Raw genomic sequence first — 22,217 nt, forward strand, 5'->3', positions numbered from 1 at the left:
TTTTAAAAGGCAAACCAGTCATGTCGATATCCTGTGTGTATCAGAAAAATTCAATGATCACGTCAAAACTTAAGATATAACATTGATTCTTTAAACTGAGGTTAGAGGAGGTAAATAAGAAAAATAGCAAGTCATTGTAAATAATAAAAAAAAAAAACCTTTTAAATAACTGTGCAGATGGTACAAAGACAAGCTAACAGGCTATAATAGTAGTGAGCAAAAACATCGCTCCAAAGTAGAGTTTGAAGCCTGAACTTTGTGAAAACAAGGCTCCAGGCATCTCTGTTGCTTTGATTTCAGGGATCAGGTCATTCATTACCTTGTATTTGGGGATGGTCTTCAAAAGTTCTTTCACTGGGACATCTGTGCCAACCACTCCCAGGAGAATGCCCTTCGATCTCTGTCGAAAATAAACATTGAATTATAATAACAGTAAGTTAACTTGGCAAAAGAAATAGAATCTCATGAGAAGTCACATACCATCTGCCTGGTGCCTTCCCCAAACTGATACAGATTGAGGATTAACCCATATCTCCAAGAACAGTCTCTTCTATCCCCTACCCTCCACCCAAAATGTTACTGGGTAAAATGAGAGCTTCTCAGGCTAACCATTAACTACTACAGTCCCCAGTGCATACTCCTACCAAGATACTACAATAGCTTCCCTCTCCTCTCTTGAAAATTAAACACTGATTCGAAGAAACACAAGAGTTTTAGCAGCTAAGGGCTCTAAACATTCACCAGTTTCTCTTATGAAAGCTTTTTACAGGAAAGACAGCACGTTAACTGCTTTCTCAATTTACACTGCCATCTGGTGCCCAGGAGAGAGAGTCTAAATAGCAAGAGAAATATATAATAACCCTAACACTTTTACCAACTGAGGACCAAGGTGAAGGAATAGGCCTCTGGAGCCCCATTTTCCAAGGCATGTAGCCATTGTGATTTGCTAAAACTTTTCAGTGTCAGAAAGGCCATTTTTTTAAGGCTCTGTGGTGGGTTGAACAGTGTCCCCACAAGTTCATGTCCACCCAGAACCTCAGAATATAATACTATTTGGACATAGCATCTTTGCATATGCAATTGTTAAGGATCTTGAGATGAAATCATCGTGGATTTAGGGTGGGCTCTAAATCTCATGACTGATTTCCTTACAACAGGGAAGGACACAGAGAGACATATAAGAGGAACAGGCCACATGAAAACAGAGGCAGAGATTGAAGTGACACTGCCACAAGCCAAGGAATGCCAGGGGCCCCGAGAAGCTGAAAGAGGCAAGGAAAAATTCTTCCCTAGAACCTTCAGAGGGAGCATGGCCCTGCCGACATCTTGATTTCAGACTTCTAGGCTCTATAACTGTGAGAGGAGAAATTTCTATTTTTTTAAGCCACCCAGTTTGTGGCACTTTGTTCCTAACAGCCCTAGGAAACTAATAAAAGGCTGGTAACTATAAATGAGAGTGGTCGGTGCACCATAATCACGGATGGTCTCTGGGGCTTTTCCTCCTCTGGTCCTCTAATACTTAAACTTTGGAAAGGTGTTGCGAACTCTAAAACGATGCCAGCCTGGGTTCCTCTCATCTGTTTTTGATGTGGTGATTCTAACAGCAAGATCAAACAATAAGGAAAAATGACCTACATCCTATGCTTAAAAATCAAAAGTCAACAGAGCTGGAGTCAGAGGGGATCTGAGAAAACCACCCTCCTAGCATCAAGCAGGAGGCTCAGCCACTGTACTCACGGTTTCGTTCTGCTTACTAAACACAGGCATGGCTACAGTGGTCATCAGGACGGGGCCCTGATCATCAGTCAGCTGGATAGAAGAGAAAAGCCAGTTACCAGGGAACGGTCTGGAAACCACAGTTCTGGAGGCCACCCCCTTGACAATCATGTCCTTTCCAAACCAGGGGCTGTTGAGATGGAACAGTGCCCACCCAAGCCTTTAGTGGAGCGTGGAGCACAATGTCTCCTGGATTTGCAGAGGACAGTCCCAGCCCCAGCTGGGGAAATAAATCAGTTGTCGTTAGTCACTCCAGCAGATCTGTTCTCTGCTTTCAGCCACTTTGGTTCAAATAGAACCTTGTTTGGGTCTTCCTGATTCATTGTATTTTATTAGCACAGGTTTATTTTACTATTTTGCCTCCCAGACACTTATGTTTCATAAGAGTGCTTCTCCGTAATCTAAATATTGAGGATCAGAAAGCATGCACACAAAGGGTCTGGTGAGTTGCCCCTGCTGAAAACAACAGAATCTGGAAGTATTTATTTTCCCCAAGGTAGCCAGTCAAGGCCGTTTTACCTCTCTGGGTCTCTGAATGCCAGTCCCAGATGGAAAACAAATAAAACAAAAACAAAATTAAATAATAACTTCATCATCTGACTTCTAAAATCATGATGAAGAAGGTAATCATTTTTCTTATAAGAATGGCCCTTGAGGACAGGCATGGTGGCTCACATCTGTAATCCCAGCACTTTGGGAGGCCGAGGCAGGCAGATCACGAGGTCAGGAGACTGAGACCATCCTGGCTAACATGGTGAAACCCCATCTCTACTAAAATACAAAAAATTAGCCGGGTGTGGTGGCAGATGCCTGTAGTCCCAGCTACTCGGGAGGCTGAGGCAGGAGAATGGCGTGAACCTGGGAAGCGGAGCTTGCAGTGAGCCGAGATAGCACCACTGCACTCCAGGCTGGGTGACAGAGCGAGACTCCCTCCCAAAAGAAAAAAAAAAAGAAAAAAAAAAGAATGGCCCTTGAAATACAGCATGTGATCCACGTCTGTAAACCTCTCAATTGGGTTACAGACACATGGAGACACACCATTGCACCTGCTTTTTACACAGTGTTGGGAGACAGGCAGGAACCCCTACTCTGTCCCAAACAAATAGGGAAACAGAGTCTTGGAACATGGTAGGCTTTGGCCCAAGACAAATCTGGTTCTAAATCTCAGCTCTGAATATTTCCTAACTGCACTAGTGAAGTCTCCATGTGCTCATATGAAATAATGCCCACTATTCCCCAGCACTGTTGCCATGAAGACAAAACAGAAAACTGCCCAGCATGGTACCTGGCATATGGAAGTGCTCAAAGGATGCCAGCTTCTTTCCTCTGCCTTCAAGGTCACACAGCTAGTAAGTAGCAGAGTCCAAAATGAGATTAAGGCTGGAGGCACTGCTGACAGGCACCAAAATTGACCAGGCAAGTCCTTCTGGCTTCATAGCCTGTTCAAGCCCCAAGTGAAGCAATCTGTGAACTAGAATCCACTACCTTCAACCTAGCGTGTTTTCTGACATTTGGACACTTCTCTTCCATAGCTTTAGTTCCACAGAATAATCAGGCATTGCTCCCTCAATCTACTTGGAAAGAGGCATTATAAAGAGAAGATCCTAAAATCTAAGCGTTTGAAGCCCCCATTGACTGGCTGGTCTCTTGAGTAAAGGTCATTAAACTTAGTCTTTCTTTTGCCTTGTTCTTCCAATAGATTATTAGAGCTGTGGGGTGTCACTACTTACAATGTAGTACCCAGGACAGCAGCACCTGTAGCACCTAAGTGCTTGTTAGAAATAGTCTCAGGCCCCATTCCAAACACTCTGAATGTGAATAATTATTTTAATGATTCGTATGTATATTAAAATGCAAGAAGCATTCGTATAGGGCAATCCTTTCCATTGCATTTCCATCAATAATCATGACAGCTAAAGAAAAGCTGGCAGGTGTTGGAAAAAAACTCCCAACAGGGGTGGAGGGGGCCATGCTTTTATTAGTTTTACATAGATATCAAGATAGTCCTATATCCCTCCATGACAAGTAAAATGAAGCAAGAATCTCCTGGTCTATCTAGGACTGGGAACTCATGGTGACATGGTTAATTTTATGTGTCAGCTTGGCTAGGCCATCATGCTCAGTTGTTTGAGCAACTGCCCGTCTAGATGTTGTTGGGAAGGTGTTTTTTAGATGTGACTAACATTTTAATCAATAGTAAAGCAGATTTAATCAGCAGTAAAGCAGATTATTCTCCATAATGTGGGTGGGTCTCATCCAATCCACTGAAGGCCTTAAGAGAAAAGACAAGGCCCCCCTCAAAAGAAGGAATTCTGCCTGTAGACTGCCTTCAAACTCAAGACTGCAACATCAACTCTTGCTGCAATTTCCAGCATGCCAGACTGCCTGCCTTGCAGATTTCAGACTTGCCAGCCCCACAATTGTGTAACCCAATTCCTTAAACTAAATTCCTCCCCACCCTATTTGTACAGCCTATCTCTAGCTCTATAGGCTATCTCTAGAGAACCATGACTAATAATATACATGGTAATCATGTAAGTGATTATTTTGGGCATCCTAATTTGGGTGAAAGAATACGTAAGCAAGTTTAATTCATCAATATAATAAACAAAAAATATTAACTATGAGATGATGCTGACAGTGTTGCCATGAACCAAGTCAACCAGTATACACAGTCTATAACAGTTTTTGGAAACATGGTTCTAACATCTTGCTTAAAATACTCAAAGCATACTCTGGCCACCATTGGAAACCTGCAAGGCTATTTTCAAAGGCAGAACCAGCCCATGGTAAATAGTTCTCTTAGAATTAGAAGTCTTCCCATATTCTGACTCCTTGGTTAATCGTTAATGCTATAAAGAAAACTGATTTGAGCTGATCCATAACTCTGGACAACTTCCACTTTGCAACTCAAATCAAATTTCAAGCAGTGCCAACATGTATCATGGATGAAATAAAAACATACCATTGACAATAATGAGAACTGAAGCCTTTTTCCTGAAACCAGTAAAAATCAGTTATAAATTACTAGTAATTGTCCTGGCACAAAGACAAGATTATGAGAAACTAACTTCAAAATATTAAGCCAGAATATAGTATCAACTTCACTCAGGAGCTAATTCCAAATGTAATTACTGCATCATTACTTTAAAAAAGAAACCCATAATATTGCAATTGTACTGAAACCATTCATTTGTAACCAGCCCCAGGTAAACAAAGGAAATGCATTGAGTTCAGTTGCCAACAGTTCTCATGGACCTCTCCTAGGGGCAGTTCTGGTCCCAATTTGAACTGGCTTGGCCAGAACCCTAACCCGTAGGCTTTCCTATGTATACCAGTTCATCATTATGGCAACAAGGACTGGCAGGAACACAGAAACACCATTTGCAGAAAATTAAGACTCTGCTGCACCCACCAGCTCCATCATTCCCAGTCCCCACAGGTCTGGACTCTGTGAATCTTAAACATTTCAAGGAGAAACACATCAATTTGCAAGTTCATTTGCACTGTAAGCACTTTATGATTGAAAGGCATTCTATACTCTTGCCTTAGAAAATAGCAGTCAATGGCAAGTTTTTTTTTTTTTCCAGACCACCAAGCAGAAGTTATGCAGCCAACAATGGCCAGAAACCCTCTGTCCCCCAACACGCTAGGGGGTCCCTGCTTTTCTGTGGCCCCCCAACCTGTAGCTGCTACTGAGGCAAGGGTGCTGCTTATGATTCATACCTGTGGCTTCCAAGAAAAATGCAGATGTAGAGTCAACATTCATTTTCCAAGGGGTAGGAGCAGGAGATGGGGGTCACCATGGTCCATCTGGGCAAAATCTCATTAACTTAAGTCCAAGTGGGAATCTTAAAATGAACTGCTGTCAATTACACTTGCCCAGGCTTTGAGCAGGCCTCTGAAATCTGTGGTTGTGTTGCTCTGTTGTATAGTAAGTATATATTATTCCATATCCTTCATTTCCCATGCTACATAATGGGGACCGTTCGGGTATCAAAGGAAATGATGAATAATAATACTGAACATCTGGTTTATAAAACACAAACTTGCTCAACAGATTGACTGCTTCCTGTCAGCTTCCCAAATTAATCATGCATGTAGGCTCATATGAATATGCATTTGAACTCATGTGCAAGGTCCACACGGCCATGCCAGGCCTACTCCTTAATACTTGATTAGTTTCCCACTGATGGCACCAGTTGGCAACATGGCTAGCCCTAGGGCATCACCCCAGAGAGCATAACAACACAAGACTTGTGATCCATCCATTTTGCTGCTGGCCTAGTCACCTACTCATTTCCTTAATAAACACTCCTTGAGCAACAGCTATGTACCAGGTTCCATGCCATGTGCTGGGAAGACAACTAGGAATAAGGCATGGGTCTTATCCCCAAGGAGCCTCAAGTCTGCTAAGGGAGAAAGAAAAGCTAACATGGCAGAGGAAGAACTAGCTGGGGATGGCATGCTGGCTCTCATTCGGTGAGCAGAGAGGCTCTCTTTTCCAGGTCTAGCATGAACTAAAGTGAAAATGCCTGGTGTTTATCAATATCTGTCAGGGTTTATATGACAGATTCAGAATGCTTCCTGAAAGCCAGTCTAACAAAAGCAGGAGAAAGTAGTCTGCCGCAGAGTGATTTCATTCCATTGCTTTATACTTAAGGATATTGGTAAATGGAACAATGCAGGGGTAGACATCTTGTAAATTGCCTGGCACCTTTCTCTTCCTTCTTCTGCAGGTATCACCCACTTCCTTTAGGAAAGTCCTCTTCACCCCATCCAACCACAAGGTTTCTTAGCAGTCAAGCTCTCCCATCCTGAGTGTGGGGATGGACAGCCAACCCAGGCTGTGTTAACCAGAGCACTTCACACACAGTGTGCACACACACACTCTGCCCGAGCTGCACTGGTAAGTTTATTAACTAGGCATGTAGTTCAGGCTAGGCTACCTGAGATGTTTTTCTTTTTCCAACCTGGAGCAAATGGGAAAGACTCCCTACTCTCCTTTGTGAATGGCTATAAGAATGTCAGATTGACAACCATGTCCCCTTGCCACAGAGAGGCGATGAGACTGAATAAAATAAACTCACAGAGAGGAGACATGAGTGTGTGTGTGTGTGTGTGTGTGTGTGTGTGTGTGTGTGTGTGCTGTGTGTATGATGGAGAAGAGAGAAAGAGGGAGGGAGGAAAAAAAAGAGGGAAAGGGCGGAAGGGTACCAGTCCCTGAATGCCTTCATTCCCAAGATCAATTCCACCAATGTCCTTTTCCATTATGGGGTTGCTTGAGGCAATAAGTTTTCTCTTTTAGCTCCAACGAGCATGAAATGGATTTGTAACTCTTAGAAGTACCAATTTGGGCCATAAATGACCTAGGCAGCTCTAGATACCCACTGAGGTGGTCCCAAGTACCATGTACAATCCACACAAAGGAGAAATTTCTGAGGCCAGAAAGGCCAAAGGCAAAAGAGTACCAACATTCCCAAGATGGGTGGTTGCATATCTTTCCCACAAGGGAAGAAATTTAGGTACCTGCAAAGTACCCAAATACTGATGGTAATGACTACTCTTTATGATGGTATAAAAGACTATTGTCACTAGAATTTTATGTCAAGCCTTCACAATGAGTAGAAATTTGGCTGCTTCCCCAGTGGGTGCCCATGGTGGGGAGCAGTTGTGGCTATGTGCTTGCTGCCTGGGCAGCCTCCACCTTTGAAGGACATCTGTTTGGGTTGCCTTCTTCATATCTGTATTCAGAGGAAGCTTGCCAGGGCTGGTGGCAGAAGCCTCTATTTCTCCTGCAGCTGGAAGCCCCTGGGGGTCAATGCCAAGCTGCAGAGAAAGGAGGCAAGCTGGACCTGGAAGGCATCTGAGCAAGCCAAGGACAGCACTCTTGGCAGCCCATTTGAGGACTACCAGGTGGTTTTCAGCAGAGTCGCCTGCCAGATCTGCTCAGCCCTAGAGGCTTGGGCTTAAAGGGAAGGTTGTGCACAAATGGTGAACTCGGCTCAGATACAGGACTGGCTCCAAGTCAAGAACAAAAGCTAATCCACTAACTCTCATCAAATATCATATTTCTTCTATATTTTGCTCCTCTTACATTTGTGTTGCTTTACTATTAACATTGATCAACATATTAACTATGTTAGTAAATAATATAAATGTATAATACTATAATACGTAAATATTTTATATGTGTGTGTATAACTTGTGAATACGCAGCTGTGTTTCTGCTAGCTTCCTTTCAACACCTGTGAGGAACCTCAACCTACACTTTATGAAAAGACACTGCCACCATCTAGTGGCTGTTAGGGTAAATTGCAGGCACGAGGTCCTGGACAACAAAAAGCCGTTTCCAGAGTATGGGCCTTACAAACAAAAATATATTTAGGGGCCAGGTGCGGTGACTCACGCCTGTAATCCCAGCACTTTGGGAGTCCAAGTGGCCAAATCCCAGCACATTGGGAGGGCAGATCACCTGAGGTTGGGAGTTTGAGACCAGCTTGGCCAATGTGGCGAAAACCCGTCTGCACTAAAAATACAAAAATTAGCTGGGTGTAGTGGGGGCACTCCTGTAATCCCAGCTACTCTACTCGGGAGGCTGAGGCAGGAGAATTGCTTAAGCCCAGGAGGTGACGGTTGCAGCAAACTGATATTGTGCCATTGTGCAATAGCCTGGACTGCAGAGTGAGACTCCATCTCAAAATAAATAAATAAATAAATAAATAAAGTATTTAAATGCCAGCTGATGTCATTTAGTTACCTACCCAACTGAAGCAAAGACTGGCTGTTATCAACAATTAGGTCTGATAATAACATTTGCCTTGACAGAAAAGGAGTAGTACTAAGAGGTGGAAAAACACAGCTGCGCACATCTATAAATCAGACGAGACATTATGAAAAGAGAACCATTGATTCTTTAAGATATTCAGAATCTGGGCTGGGCGTGGTGGCTCATGCCTGTAATCCCAGCACTTTGGGAGGCTAAGGCAGGTGGATCATGAGGTCAGGAGTTCAAGATCAGCCTGGCCAAGACGGTGAAATCCCGTCTCTACTAAAAATACAAAAAATTAGCCAGGCGTAGTGATGGGTGCCTATAATCCCAGCTACTCAGGAGGCTGAGGCAGAGAATTGCTTGAACCCAGGAGGTAGAGAATTGCTTGAACCCGGGAGGCAGAGGTTGCAGTGAGCCAAGATCTCTCCTCTGCACTCCAGCCTGGGCGACAGAGCAAAACTCCGTCTCAAAAAAAAAAAATAAATAAAAGAAGAAGATATGCAGAATCTGAGAATGTGACGGCGGAGCATAGCAATGGAGAGGTGTTTCACACCCACTTTCTCAAATGCAGCTTGAACAAAAGGGACACCAACTCCTTGGCACTTTCACCTCTCCCCATGAGCTTAAGTTTATCAATGACTTGGGAATTCTTAAGGGCCATTCTCTGGGTAGCACATAATAGGGTTAATGGGGTGAGGCTGGGAAGAAATGTCACCCATGTCCTGCAGTTTGCACACTCCATGGCAAGGAGAGAGGAAGACAACAGAAAGCCATCAGAACAGCTCTCTGTACAATTAGTTTGTGAGGGCACCAGGGAGAACAGCACAGAAACATACATCTGGAAAAGGGGATGTAAGCAGACTATGTGGCAATTTAGATAACTTCCCCAAACAAAATCTCTGCACCCTTCCCTCCTCCACCAGCCAAAAAAGTCCTCTATACCTAACCTTTCAATGGCCACCTACTTGCACCACCCCCAAATCTCCCACCCCCTTCCATCATCACAACATCTCTTATCCTCAACACTGGGCAGACACGTCAGGGAAAGAATCTAGTAGGATTGTCCTAGGCATATTCAGGAGGATGTCTTCTCTGGAGACACACCCTCAGTAGAGATACAGACACCCTTTGGAGGAAGAACACAGGTGAAAATCCACTGAAACGTGGGGCAAGGAGATCCTATTGCATCTCATGCCTGGAAAGGGACCACAGTATTGATTCTGCCTACTTGGCTAATGTTATCATCTGACTCTGGCTGTGGATTTTGCTCTCATATTATTTAGATTTCCACTACTTTTAGTGATAATCTTAAGGTTTGCTGATTGTGAGCAGTTTTAATTGAGAGACTTTACAATTAGAATAAGAAACAAGAATAAGAAATAAGTAAACCTTTCAAGTAACACGTCTTCTTGCTTTTCACTTGATTGTCTTGGTAAAGTGTAATCACTAAATCTTGAGAATGCTACAAAACAGATATTTTGCTTTTGGCCAAAACATTTTCCCTCTTCTTACTGAATCATTATTACTTGCATTTGAGATCTGGAGATTCCGTATTCTTCTATGAGATTTCACTGCATTTTAACTTGTTTAAACACAAAAGTAAACAGATTTCCCTCTTTGAACTTTAACTGCATCTTGTATGAGCTAAATTGTTGAATTTGTTTGTTCTCTTTCTCTTCTTAACAAACTGAAGACAACTTTGTGAATATAATGCTGGACAATCTTGGAACATCTATATGAGAATCTAGAAACAGTCCTCTTCTAATAAAATTGTTATTATTCGGGAACATTTTGATATTCTGTCCTTTTGTTCCAGTGATTCTAGGATATGTCATTAAGAAAGGAATATGTTTTATGAGTAAACTTCTAGATAGAGGGAGGATACTGCCTTTGACCATGAACATATATAAATAAAGCCATGGTCATGAGACTATCACTGATTAACATATCTGAAAGCTGTCTTGGAAACCACTTTGTTGGTTTATTTGGGTATAACCCGCTTATTTCAAGAATGCCCAGGACTAATGACAATGAAAATTATCATGAGGCATTGGATTTTGGTCAATATTTATGATGAGCCATGACACACAATTGACCCCCCATGGTGAGCAAATGTTCATATTTTCACAAACGTGGTTTAGACACCTCCAAATAGATGCCCTGAAAACACAGGCAACTGTCAGAGCTTTGGGGCCCTGGGACAAAACCTTCTCCTTGTTTAAAGACCCCCTGAAATGCTGCTTCCTCCATAAAACCTTCCCTAACTAAGTGGAAATGAGAACCAGATGTTCTCAAACTTCATTACAAAGATAATCATATTTATTCTACAACCAAAGATACCATCTAGGACCAAAATTTGTGCAAACTGTTAATGAAGCAAAGTCACTGAACACTGTGGCTGGAAGAAATGCTGGGAATTGTGTAAAGCCTGTGAACTCCAAGGGCAGAAGCTGGGAAAGATTCCTCTTTTCATCCACGGCATTTAGCACAGAGCCTGGTACACAAGACATGCCCAGCAAATGGTCCTTAAATGAATTTATTCCAACACTATCCTTTAATTTATTTCATAAATGAGGCCCAGGGAGTAAAGAAGGCAGAGAAAATTAGTACCAGAATTCAGGTAAGACTCTGGGGCTAGTGCTCCCTCTTTCACATTATACAGCCTCTCCTTGCTCATGGCTCCTTCACTGAATTATCTTTGTGTATTTTGCCTGTATCAATGTGGTTGGACTGAGACTGTAAGGAAGTGCTGAGAAGCTGGTGCACAACGTCCAGTTGATGTCACAGGGATAAAAGAAAAGGACTTAAAAAAAACACAGCTTAGTTGAACACTGCAATGTGCTTAGCAGCACAGAGAAGACAAAAAGTAACAAGCAAACAGAAGCAAACAGACCTGCATTAACATGCTAGAGAAGGCTACTCAAACTTGCTGAGTCATTTTTATTGATCTATCTTTCCATCCTTCCTTGTGTCTATCTATCCACACGCCTACCTTTCCATATCCATTGCCAAATATCATTTGTACTTGTTACCAAACATTGCTGTGAATGTTTTGCATCTACGTAGCCTTAAATTGAACCCTGACAAAGACCTTGCAAGTGCCTACGCACATTTCACAAGTGAAGGAGTTAAAAAGGCAAAGTACCTTGCTTCAGGTACAGAAAACAGCAGAGTAGAGATCTGAGTCTTGGTCTACCTGATGCCAGAGCCTGTGTAGTAACCACTCCACCCTCAGACTCTTGTTTTGGGGTGCAAAGACAAATGCCACGTTTAGCCCTCAGGAGTTTGAAGTCTAGCAAAGGAGGTTGCAATCAAGCAAATCATCCTTCAAATAGGAAAAGTCCTTAGAGTTCTTGGGGGCATTAAATGAATTATAGACATAAAGTGCCTAGCACAGTGCCTGGGACATCTGACAAGTGCAATTAATCTCATAAAGACCATTCCAGACGAGGCCAGAAAAATTCTTATGCTTCTTTGAAATCCAAAGATTTGAACTTCATCTATCTCCTGAATTGCATAAATAAAATAGGAAGACATGTTTCCTTTATCCCATGATCAAATATCTTGGTCTTGACAGTTAAATAATATGAAAGCAGTTGGTGGGGGTGGGGGTGGTTAATTATAATTAATTATGATCATAAATATTAAAGATTAGGAAGGATGCACACTGGGAAGGAAGTTGTTATAGAGGAAGGGAGTCTGGGAAGAAGGGACAGATGCTTCAGAAGTACCCAGCCTATAAATCGTCTAATGTGTTCCAGGCCTGGGCAAATATGGATGGGTCCCATCCAAGCACACAGGGCTCATGATTCAGCAAGTGGTTCAATTTCGTGAGTCATTTCTGGAAAAAGAAAATCCATACCATGGCATTAGTCTTTGCTTGACATTTTCTACTTCATGAAACTTGGTTGGGTTTTCCAAAATCCTTCTAGTTAATTTGAAGGGATAAACATCTAACTTTTTGTTTTTGAACTTCTTGGTAGCACTGATGTACAGGATTGCACAACTGCTCCAGTTTACCCCAGAGGGTCATTTCAGTTGAATCCTTTGGCATGAGATGTCTGGCAGCGCATCCAGAGCCATTCCTTCAGTTCTCATGGAAGTGGGCTACATTTGGGTTTGTAATGGATATATATCCATTAATTGGGGATGTGACCAGTGAGTAACATGACTGGAAAACACATCAGGCAGCTGAACATGACGAGACCATTAAATATGTGGCTCAATTTACTAAGAAAAACCAAAAGGCAGTTGCTTCATTAAAATAATTAATTTTTTAGTTTTAACGCGCACAAACAATACAGGTAGACAAATTTTGTCAGAAAATTCGATTTGTATTGTATCGAAAAAATTTTGCCAAAAAGTAAAGAAAAGCTATGCATATGCACGTGTGGTATGTGTGTTTTCTCTTGAGTAACTCATCACATTAATCTAGTATATCCTCCACACAGGAAATCCCTTCCTATGAGAACAAATAAAGTCAGATTAAAATCACTGATGATGATTTGACATTGATTTGATACAGACTTGATTTATTATATTTTACATAGATTTGGTTTTCAAATTAGTAACTAAATTGTATTGAATCTGATTTACCTCAGTGTTCTTGTGTCATCTTTCTCTAATGCAATTAGAAAATAAAATATGTTTATTTCCTGGGTTGCTTAATTCTTTATCTCATTAAGACACTGGCAGTTGTCCTTTAACTTGTTCTTTAGCTGGCCTCTTCCAAGGCCTTGGCCATAAAGTGTAGATTCATACATTGTTGATTTCAGGAAACATCCAGTGTGTCAAGTGATGGATACAGGTGCTCTAAATCTACCAAGAAATACGGAAGAGACCCCAAAATGAAAACCCAACTCATTAAGTTCAAGATCAACTTTGTATCAATAAAAATTACCTACAGAATTGTATCTATAAGCAAGGAAACAGAACATTGAGTGTCCTGTGATGTCCCCTTCAAGACCACCCAGGCTAAATACTGGTGATGCTGACATTAATATCATGGTATCCCAATTCAGAGGGCTTTATGAAATAACTTTCCTCGATCCTCTGCCTTCCCTTCTATGTGGAAGGAAGAAGGGTGTTTTTATATCTTCGGGGATGTAAGAACAACTGAGATGAAAACAACTTTTAAAATTTCATTGTTTTTACTCAGATGTTTCCTTAACATTCAAAAGAAAAGGCAGTTTCATTGTAGCAATGTTGTGAGTAGAGTTTGTATTGTTTTAGCACCTTAAAAGAGTCATATTTTATAACTGTGCTTGATTTAAATAAATAGAAAACATTCACATATTTAAATAAATGAGAATTTTTGAAAGAAGACACTGGATTTCCAAGACACTAAAAATTAAGTCTGAAACCAGAAAGCATTGAGATGTAAGGAACTGTAAAATGAACTTTTGGTTTTCAACTTGATAAACACCAAGTTCTTTGTGCCTATTTTTAAAGAAACCATTTCTGCTTTTACTTTATCAAAAAGTGTCTGTATGAAACAAGGTGTAATGCTGCTAGCATCATTAGTAATATTACTGTCCCTGCCATGGCCAACATTACCTCTAATTGAGCACGTGGTGTGGATGGGCCCTGAGCAGGTGCTGATCCTGTACTCTCAGGAAAATCCCATAAGGGACGTGTCTGTACCCCATTAAAACAAGAAAAAGTGAGGATCAGGACGATGGTATCCTGGGTCCAAGGTTACCAGTGAGGACTGGCAGTTGGGGCCTCCATTCCATATCCAGCTGACTCAAGTTAGTCTTAAGAGCGACGGGCTCCTTTGACTCACCTGTAGGAGTGGAATGTGTCCCTTCTGCAATGATGAATGCAATACCAGAGGTTACACAACTTGGTACAACACTCTCCAAATAGCAAGTTGGGCAGAGGTCATTCTCACCCGCTTCATTTTTTCCATTTTTAAGCCAAGGTAGCCCTTCCCCCAACCAGAGGTGTGAGGAGGACAGGCAACACCTACCGATTGAGGCTTAGGTTGGGTGGGTGAACTCCATGGTTTAACCACACACCTGCCATTTTTTGTGGATTTCCCATGCTCAGATCAATGTCGCTCTAAGCATCTGACATGGACTGAGTCTTTGATTAAAGATTGGTAGATCGCCTTTGGTAGAAAATAAGGATTACTGATAAACAAAGGTACTTTTAGACTTGTCCCACGTAAGACAACCCACTATTTATAAACCTTTCTCCTTCTGATTATAGCTGTCTGTACCAAGAATCAATGCATGTTATGCATGTGTATTTTTACAACAGGGTTTGGGTTTCTCACTTTTTCATTTGTTTATTTCTTGGGAGAGTTGGGCTTAGCAGACTATTGTTAGGTTAACTCTTGGCAGTCTATTTCATGTAGTGTATTTATGAGTAATACAATTAGTTCAATACTACAAATATAATCATTTACTTACAAAAATAATGTATGCTCATAATACAGAATTTGAAATAGGCAAAAACGTATTAAGAAAACAAAATAAATATTTGTTCTCCTACCACTAGGAAATAGCCACTATTAAATATGTCTATGTATTTCTTTCCAATACAGTTTTGTACATGTTTGTACACACACACGCACACACACACAACAGGAGCATAATGTACATAAAATGTTATACTCTGATTTTAAAATAATGTATTTTCTTACATTATTAAATCTCCTTTTGAACCATGATTTTGTTTATGGCTTCTTAATTTTCTGTCTTTTGGAAGTTCAGTGACTTTTTCAACCACTTTCTCATTTCAGGTATTTTGGCTCTTCTTTTCCTCATTATAAATAAAATTGCAAGTCACTGACCAATTTAGGCTAGATTCTGCAAAAGAGGGTTGTTGAGTCAAAGGCTGAAAGTGTGAAAGTTACTGGTATGTAGTGGTAATGTTTTATTGAAGGCTTTTATCAATTTTCATGCATAAAAGTATAAAAGCTAAAAAAAGCTTTTAAAAAAGTTAATAATAAATGGAATATTTTGTTTTTACTTTGTTTTCCTGAATAATCAGGAAAAATAGTATATAAAGCATAAAAATAGTACATGAACATGTCAAATGTTCAAATAAATCTGAAAATGGAGTAAACCCTGATTTTTCCCCTTACACACAAATAGACACAATGAGGTTGTTTGATATGAACAGATTATTTCTTTTCAATAAGAAATGCAAATAGCAGGCCGGGCACAGTGGCTCTTACCTGGAATCCCAGCACTTTGGGAGGCTGGGGCAGGTGCATCACCTGAGGTTAGGAGTTCAAGACCAGCCTGGCCAACATGGTGAAACTCTGTCTCTACTAAAAATACAAAAATTATCTGGGTGTGGTGGCAGGTGCCTGTAATCCTAGCTACTCGGGAGGCTGAGGCAAGAGAATCGCTTGAACTCAGGAGGCAGAGGTTGCAGTGAGCCGAGATCACGCAATTGCACTCCAGCACGGGCAACAAGAACTAATCTCTGTCTCAAAAAAAAAGAAAAAAAAAAAAAAGAAAAGAAAAAAGAAATGCAAATAGCATCTTGCTTCCAAACAGAGCTCCATGACCCCCAAGAACCCACACGTAGCTTCAGCTGGAGTGCCTATGTGCTGCCCTGCTGGCTATCCTGCCATTAGGAAGCCATGCGCTTTGAATCTGAGGGTCTTGCATTCATTTATTTTAGGCCTCAAGTGCAAAGTTGGACAGGGCCATGGAAAAAGGGTCAGCCAAGACTCACATGGGTACGCTTGCAAAGTTCACCTCCTTCCTCAGCAGCAGAGCAGCCTGTCTGGGCTGCCACAGACACACTCACACAGAACTATGGCAGAGAACAAAATACTTAGTTATATAACCATTGTTAGGGTTGAGCAATATGCCATCACTCAGATTTCCACAGAGCCTCTCACACTGGCTACAGGAAAAGCTGAAGTGACTAGACTTGCTCTCTGGTTTCTAGCGCCATGGCCTTATTCACAAAATAGATCCAATAATTTAAACTGTAGTCCATTGTGCTGCTATCATTTTTCAGACTGTGAGTATATCAATCTTAACAGCGCCAGCTTGGGAATGCATATAAAAAGTACCTTACATGTTACTATAAAATAGTAAATGATAAGGAGAAAAATAGGGTTTTCAAAATAAGACATAATAGTTTACATGCAAAGCAAAGTACAGGTAAAAGCAAATGAGTCATAAACCAGAACCAAATGTAAATAGTTATCAGTTCTCAGTTTTGCACTTCATTTGCATCAATTTAGATGGTTATATAACTGTAATGAAACACTAAAATCACTAGACCTGCAGTTCTACAAAAACAGCAGCTTTGCAAACTTTCAATTTTTTATTTTCAATGACAGTTAATTCAACTGTTAGAAGTACAGATGTTAAATGAGGCAAAGAATGATAAATGATGCCTCGCAATTGCTGAAATCTGATTACCCTGAGATAAGAGCTAGGCCAAATTCTACTTGTACAAATTTGTACCTAAGGAATGAGAAAGAGAGAGAGAGAAGAAAGAGAGAGAGAGAAGAAAGAGAGAGAAGAAAGAGAGAAGAAAGAAAGAAAGAAAGGAAAGAAAGAAAGAAAGAAAGAAAAAAGAAAGAAAGAAAGAAAGAAAGAAAAAGAAAGAGAGAGAGAAAAGAAAGAAAGAAAGAGAGAGAAAGGCTAAAAAATGAAGGCTTCCATTTATTCCTCCAAAATATTATATAAACAAGGAAACAAAGAAAATGCAAATAGATTCAGGATGCCATTTGCACTCAGGGGGAGAAATTAATAAAACAGCTCCATCCTGAAAGAGAGACCAAAAATCGACCTCCATTTAAGAAGCTAATTTATGCACTCCTGAGTCCTCATACAAGTTAAGCAGCACAGAATATCACAGCAGGCATAGAACAACAGATCTTGAACCCTGCTGTGTTTGTTCAAGGAGGCAAGTTAAGCTATTCCTAACAGGAAACAAAACACGCAGTCGGGCTATTAAACAGGGATCATTTTGCCATACTGCGCAGCCCTGAATGCATCAATTGCTGTTCCAAACAGGATTAGAGATGTGGTTTGCTTTAACTATGGTTTTGTGAAAAATGCTTATGCCTACTCAGAATTCTCAGGCTGATATTAACTAACACGGTGTCAGGAGAGACATAGAGCACCTAGGAAACCTTTAAGAAATGGTCTTTGGCAAATTCCAAAGTTGTGTGGATGCAGCAGAAGATGAAGGGAAAGGGTACCAGGGTCTGGACACGTTCATTCACGTAAATAGCCACGTTTGGAATTCCCTGAGGAGTATTTTTGACTTTAAACACTCGAGGCTCACTCTACGTTGATTAAACCTACATTGATTAAATTAATCCTGCAGTGAATAATTGATGTTTAGCTCCTATAGACAGAACCTACGTGAAGAAAAATGCAGCTAGAAAAATGGACTATTTTGTTCAATAATATTACTATTGAACACATATTTGTAAATGGCTTTGGGTAATTCTGCTATGTTATTATCACAAAATCAGATCTCTCAGACATTTTTGTAGAAGTACAGAAGAATTTTTAAAAGGCAGACCTTTCCTACACATAGACCTCTCTTCATTGTTGAATTCAGGGACAATCAATCCACCAGAGAAACTGGTCCAATTTCCACCCAGAAGAATGAACTGGTGATGCCTTAAAAGTGCTGCATCTTTACTGCTACATATTTTTTAGCCAAAACTTCAGGACACTACCTCCATATTTGCTAAGAATACTTAATATTTATCAGGTTCATCACCAGTTAGTGCCACTCCAATTTTACATCAAGGCTTGAAATTTATAGAGTCTAGGAATTATCTTGGAGATGCTTAAGAATCATAGAAAAAATAATATTTTTTTTCAAACTGTTGTTCTAAAACATTGTCATAAAGGACTAGAAGAGAAGTTTTGGAAGACCCTCAAAATATTAGAATCATGAAAACCATAACTTACAGACAATAGTCATTAACGGCTGCTACACATAAGAGGGACACCCAAATGGGACATTTTTAGTTGCAGATCAGCCAAGAGATTAAAATAAGTCTGTTTACAGAGACATAACTATTTAAAATATTTATAGAGAAAATAGTTGCAGATGATACAAAGGCAGATTCCAACAAAAACACAGCACAAATGCAGACACCATATGGTCCAATGTATGCACTCATGACCTCATGTGAAAAGTAGGCCAAAGCTGTAGCGGCTGGGGGTGCCTCTCTTTCACCCCTGGAACAACAAACTCAGGGGTTTGGAAAGAGCTCATTAGAATCATGGCCACAGATGAGTGAAATCTTGGGTAATATCAAAGGCATTAGGAAGAAACCTCTCAAAACAATTATCCTGACAAGTTTTTGCTTTGTTGGGGTTTCAAGACCAATCTCCATTTCTTTCTGACTACATGAAGAAGGTGCAGTCAGTTCAAGCACAGAGGTTTTTTTTTTTTTTTTTTTTTTTTTTTTTTGAGGTGGAGTCTCATCCTGTCACCAGGCTGGAGTGCAGTGGCGTGATCTCAGCTCACTGCAACCTCCACCTCCAAGGTTCAAGCACTTCTGCCTCAGCCTCTCGAGTAGCTGGGACTATAGGTGTGCACCACCACGCTCGGCTAATTTTTGTATTTTTAGTAGAGACGGGGTTTCACCATGTTGGCCAGGATGGTCTCGATCTCCTGACCTCGTGATCCACCTGCCTCGGCCTCCCAAAGTGCTAGGATTACAGGCATGAGCCACCACGCCTGGCCCAACCACAGAGTTTCTAATGAAATGGGGGGAGCACCCATACCTGCTGGCCTCTTTTGCCCTCTCTCAGTTATTCATTAGGCTTGAGTCAGAATCACAAAACACTGGGTAGAGGTCCCAGATCACCCCGCAAATATGACTGCTCTCTTGATGTGCTCTGAAGCACCAGGGGTCAAGTCAAGCCAAGTGGTAATGAGAACTCTATATTTTAAGGGTCTACCATATGCCAGGCTCTGTGCGAGGAACAGGTAAGAGAAGTAACTTTCAAAACAAAAGTGGAAAGTTAGTTTATCATTCTCCTTAAATAAATAAAAACATGTAGGCTTAGAGAGGTTAAGTAACTTACCCATGGTAACAAATGGATGAAGGCTAAAATGGAACCACCACATTCCTTTGCTGGTCAAGCAGCAAGACAGTAAATCTAAGGAAAGCTACACTTGCAACAACCTCATTCTTCTGGCAAAGGCCTCTGCAAGTGTCACTGAGGTAATACTGGGGAAGGGGTGGGAAGGAAAGTTGGGGGCAGGGATGCTAATACATTACCAGGTGGAGACTTGCAGCCTTTGGGAGGATGCCTTCAATCTGTGGTGCACCTCTCCCTCAACTCCTCTTACCCTCCAGCCTAGATACCTGAGGTTTATGTTCAAACCCCTTCTTCGAAGAGCTGAATTTCCCACAAACTACCCCCAAAGGGTTCTGAAACCATGTCGCATAGATCTCTTAATATTTTGTAAGGTAAGTGCCTTTCTCTATTTTAACAGAAAAAAGACAATTTCTAGCCTGATAGGAACAGAAGGCAAAGCTATTCCTTTTCACATAGGGCTATAGAACAAGTCCCTTGGGATGTCTGACATCATTCGGAGACAGGGAAAAAAAATTAGGTAGCCAGCTGAGGCACTTGTCTTGACTATGGACTTTGTATGACCACAATAACATGCTCCACTTTGCAGGGCATGTGATGTGAGTCAATATATGATGATAGAAGAAGTGAATGCAATGAAGTAAGTGCTACTGCAGAATTATATAGCCCAGCAACATTTGTTCTTCTGTATTCTGTGTTGCTTTGTTTTGAACTTTGTTTTACAATTCTATGGCTGGCTGGGCACGGTGGCTTACATCTGTAATCCCAGCATTTTGAGGCCGAGGCGGGCAGATCACCTGAGGTCAGGAATTCAAGATCAGCCTGGCCAACATGGTGAAACCCTGTCTCTACTAAAAATACAAAAATAAGCCAAGTGCGGTGGCACATGTCTGTAGTTCCAGCTATTCAGGAGGCTGAGGCAGGAGAATCGATTGAACCCAGGAGGTGGAGGTTGCAGTGAGCCAAGATTGCACCATTGCCCTCCAGCCTGGGTGACACAGCGAGACTCTGTCTCAAAAAATAAAATAAAATAAAATTCTATGGCTGATGGCACCTCCAATTCATGAATTATCTTCTGTAACAGGAATACTTTGTATATGGATCAGTGGAAATTTGATGAATAAATGTCAATAAGTGGAAGCTGGTCCATTTTTAGGCACAGAATTTGTGAAGTCTCTCTACCAAAAAAATTCAAATGTAGGTAATTAAGAAAGCATGTCCTATCAAAGACATTGAGCCTTCCAAACAATCTGGAATTCTGACCACTTATTTACCCTGGAAGCTGTTGTGAGCCTTGAATACTTTAACTTTTAATGAAGTGTTCAGTCCTTTTGTGATGGCATTGAAGTGTAATCAAACATTACCACAAGCCAAGTCACACACTAGCATGCCTTGCCTTGTTTAAATACCTCAAATATATTTGAGTAATTGTGTAATGATTTCTAGGCCTCTGGTTGTCCATATGGTCTGAACAGACTGTCTTTAGTAGAGCAGTTGTGCTCTCTCTCAATGAGAAGGAACCAAATCATCTCTGCTCTAAACTGGAGAGCTTAGGAGATGCTGTTTAAATTTCAGGGTGGTACCCTACCTTAACTCTTGAAACACAACATCTGGCCCCCAGAAATTGCTGTGTCTTCCAGAAGTCTTGCTTATGTTTGTGAAACACACAAGAACAATGCAGCAGGCACTGAGTGACATATTTTCTGCCATAAATGTCCTTAGGATACAATGACATGCTATGAAGGTGACACAGCAAAGCCATCACTGCAATCACATGGAGTCTTTCTGGACAGGGAACATTCTGGATGGTGGAACTAGATCATCTCAGACAATGAGGACCAGTGAAAGGGTCTGGCCATTGGCAAGAAATCTGCTCTAATGGTCTCTGGGATGATAAGGCCAGCAAAGGAGCTGCTGATTTTTACAATTAATAAAATCCAAGAAGAGTTTTCAGCGATTTGGCTTAAGAGCCCCAAATTTAAACTTGGTTACCACACCTTACTAATTATTCACATTATTTGTCTCCCTAAAAATTATCTCAGAGAAGGCCTGGAATGCTACATTGGAAGGAATGTGCCAAACTTATTCTTGACCTATTATTTGATAATTCTTAGAGAAACAGTTGGGCATGGTTCACCTCCCAATCACTGGCCACCATATGGTCCTTTGGGGGGACTAACTCAGCAAAGGAGCAGTGGACAACCGAGTCTGCTGGCCTCTCTGTTCCTGCCCAACTTCAGGTTTCTGAAGCTGTGGAAAAAAACCATTTCACTGGTCATGAACAGTGCCAAATGTACAACACCATGGAGGCATGCATGACTCGTGAGTTCTGGGGGTGACTGGAATGTGACAGAAGAGAATTTACCTTTTGTGCCTGAGGGAGCTGAAGGGGGAAAACAAAACAAAACAAAAAAGAAAAAAGTTGATCATTATATAAGTAATTAAGATTAATGGTAAAGCTTCATTTTGTTGCCATTTGCAAATGGAGAAACCAAAATGGGGAGACAAGTGAAATAGAGGTAAAGCAAGTTATTTTTCAAAACAAAGCTACAGTGCTGATTATTTGACCTGCTTTCTGAATTTGTGGTATCAACAGATACTCTACGAGCTTTCCA

General features: G+C 41.1%; 1 protein-coding gene across 1 annotated transcript in view; it reads right to left on the reverse strand.

Moving 5' to 3' along the window:
• CACNA2D3 (calcium voltage-gated channel auxiliary subunit alpha2delta 3) overlaps nucleotides 1-22,217 on the reverse strand; it is a 924,385-nt gene that overhangs the window by 231,172 nt on the left and 670,996 nt on the right. The window contains exons 14-16 of the mRNA XM_054481187.2: nucleotides 21,968-21,985; nucleotides 1,738-1,809; nucleotides 320-400 (exon numbers count right to left, since the gene is read on the reverse strand). Coding sequence (XP_054337162.2) covers nucleotides 320-400; nucleotides 1,738-1,809; nucleotides 21,968-21,985 — 171 coding nt within the window. The remainder of the gene's footprint in view (nucleotides 1-319; nucleotides 401-1,737; nucleotides 1,810-21,967; nucleotides 21,986-22,217) is intronic.

The sequence above is a fragment of the Pongo pygmaeus genome, chromosome 2 (genome assembly GCF_028885625.2).
Source record: "Pongo pygmaeus isolate AG05252 chromosome 2, NHGRI_mPonPyg2-v2.0_pri, whole genome shotgun sequence".
Classification (NCBI taxonomy): Eukaryota; Metazoa; Chordata; class Mammalia; order Primates; family Hominidae; genus Pongo; species Pongo pygmaeus.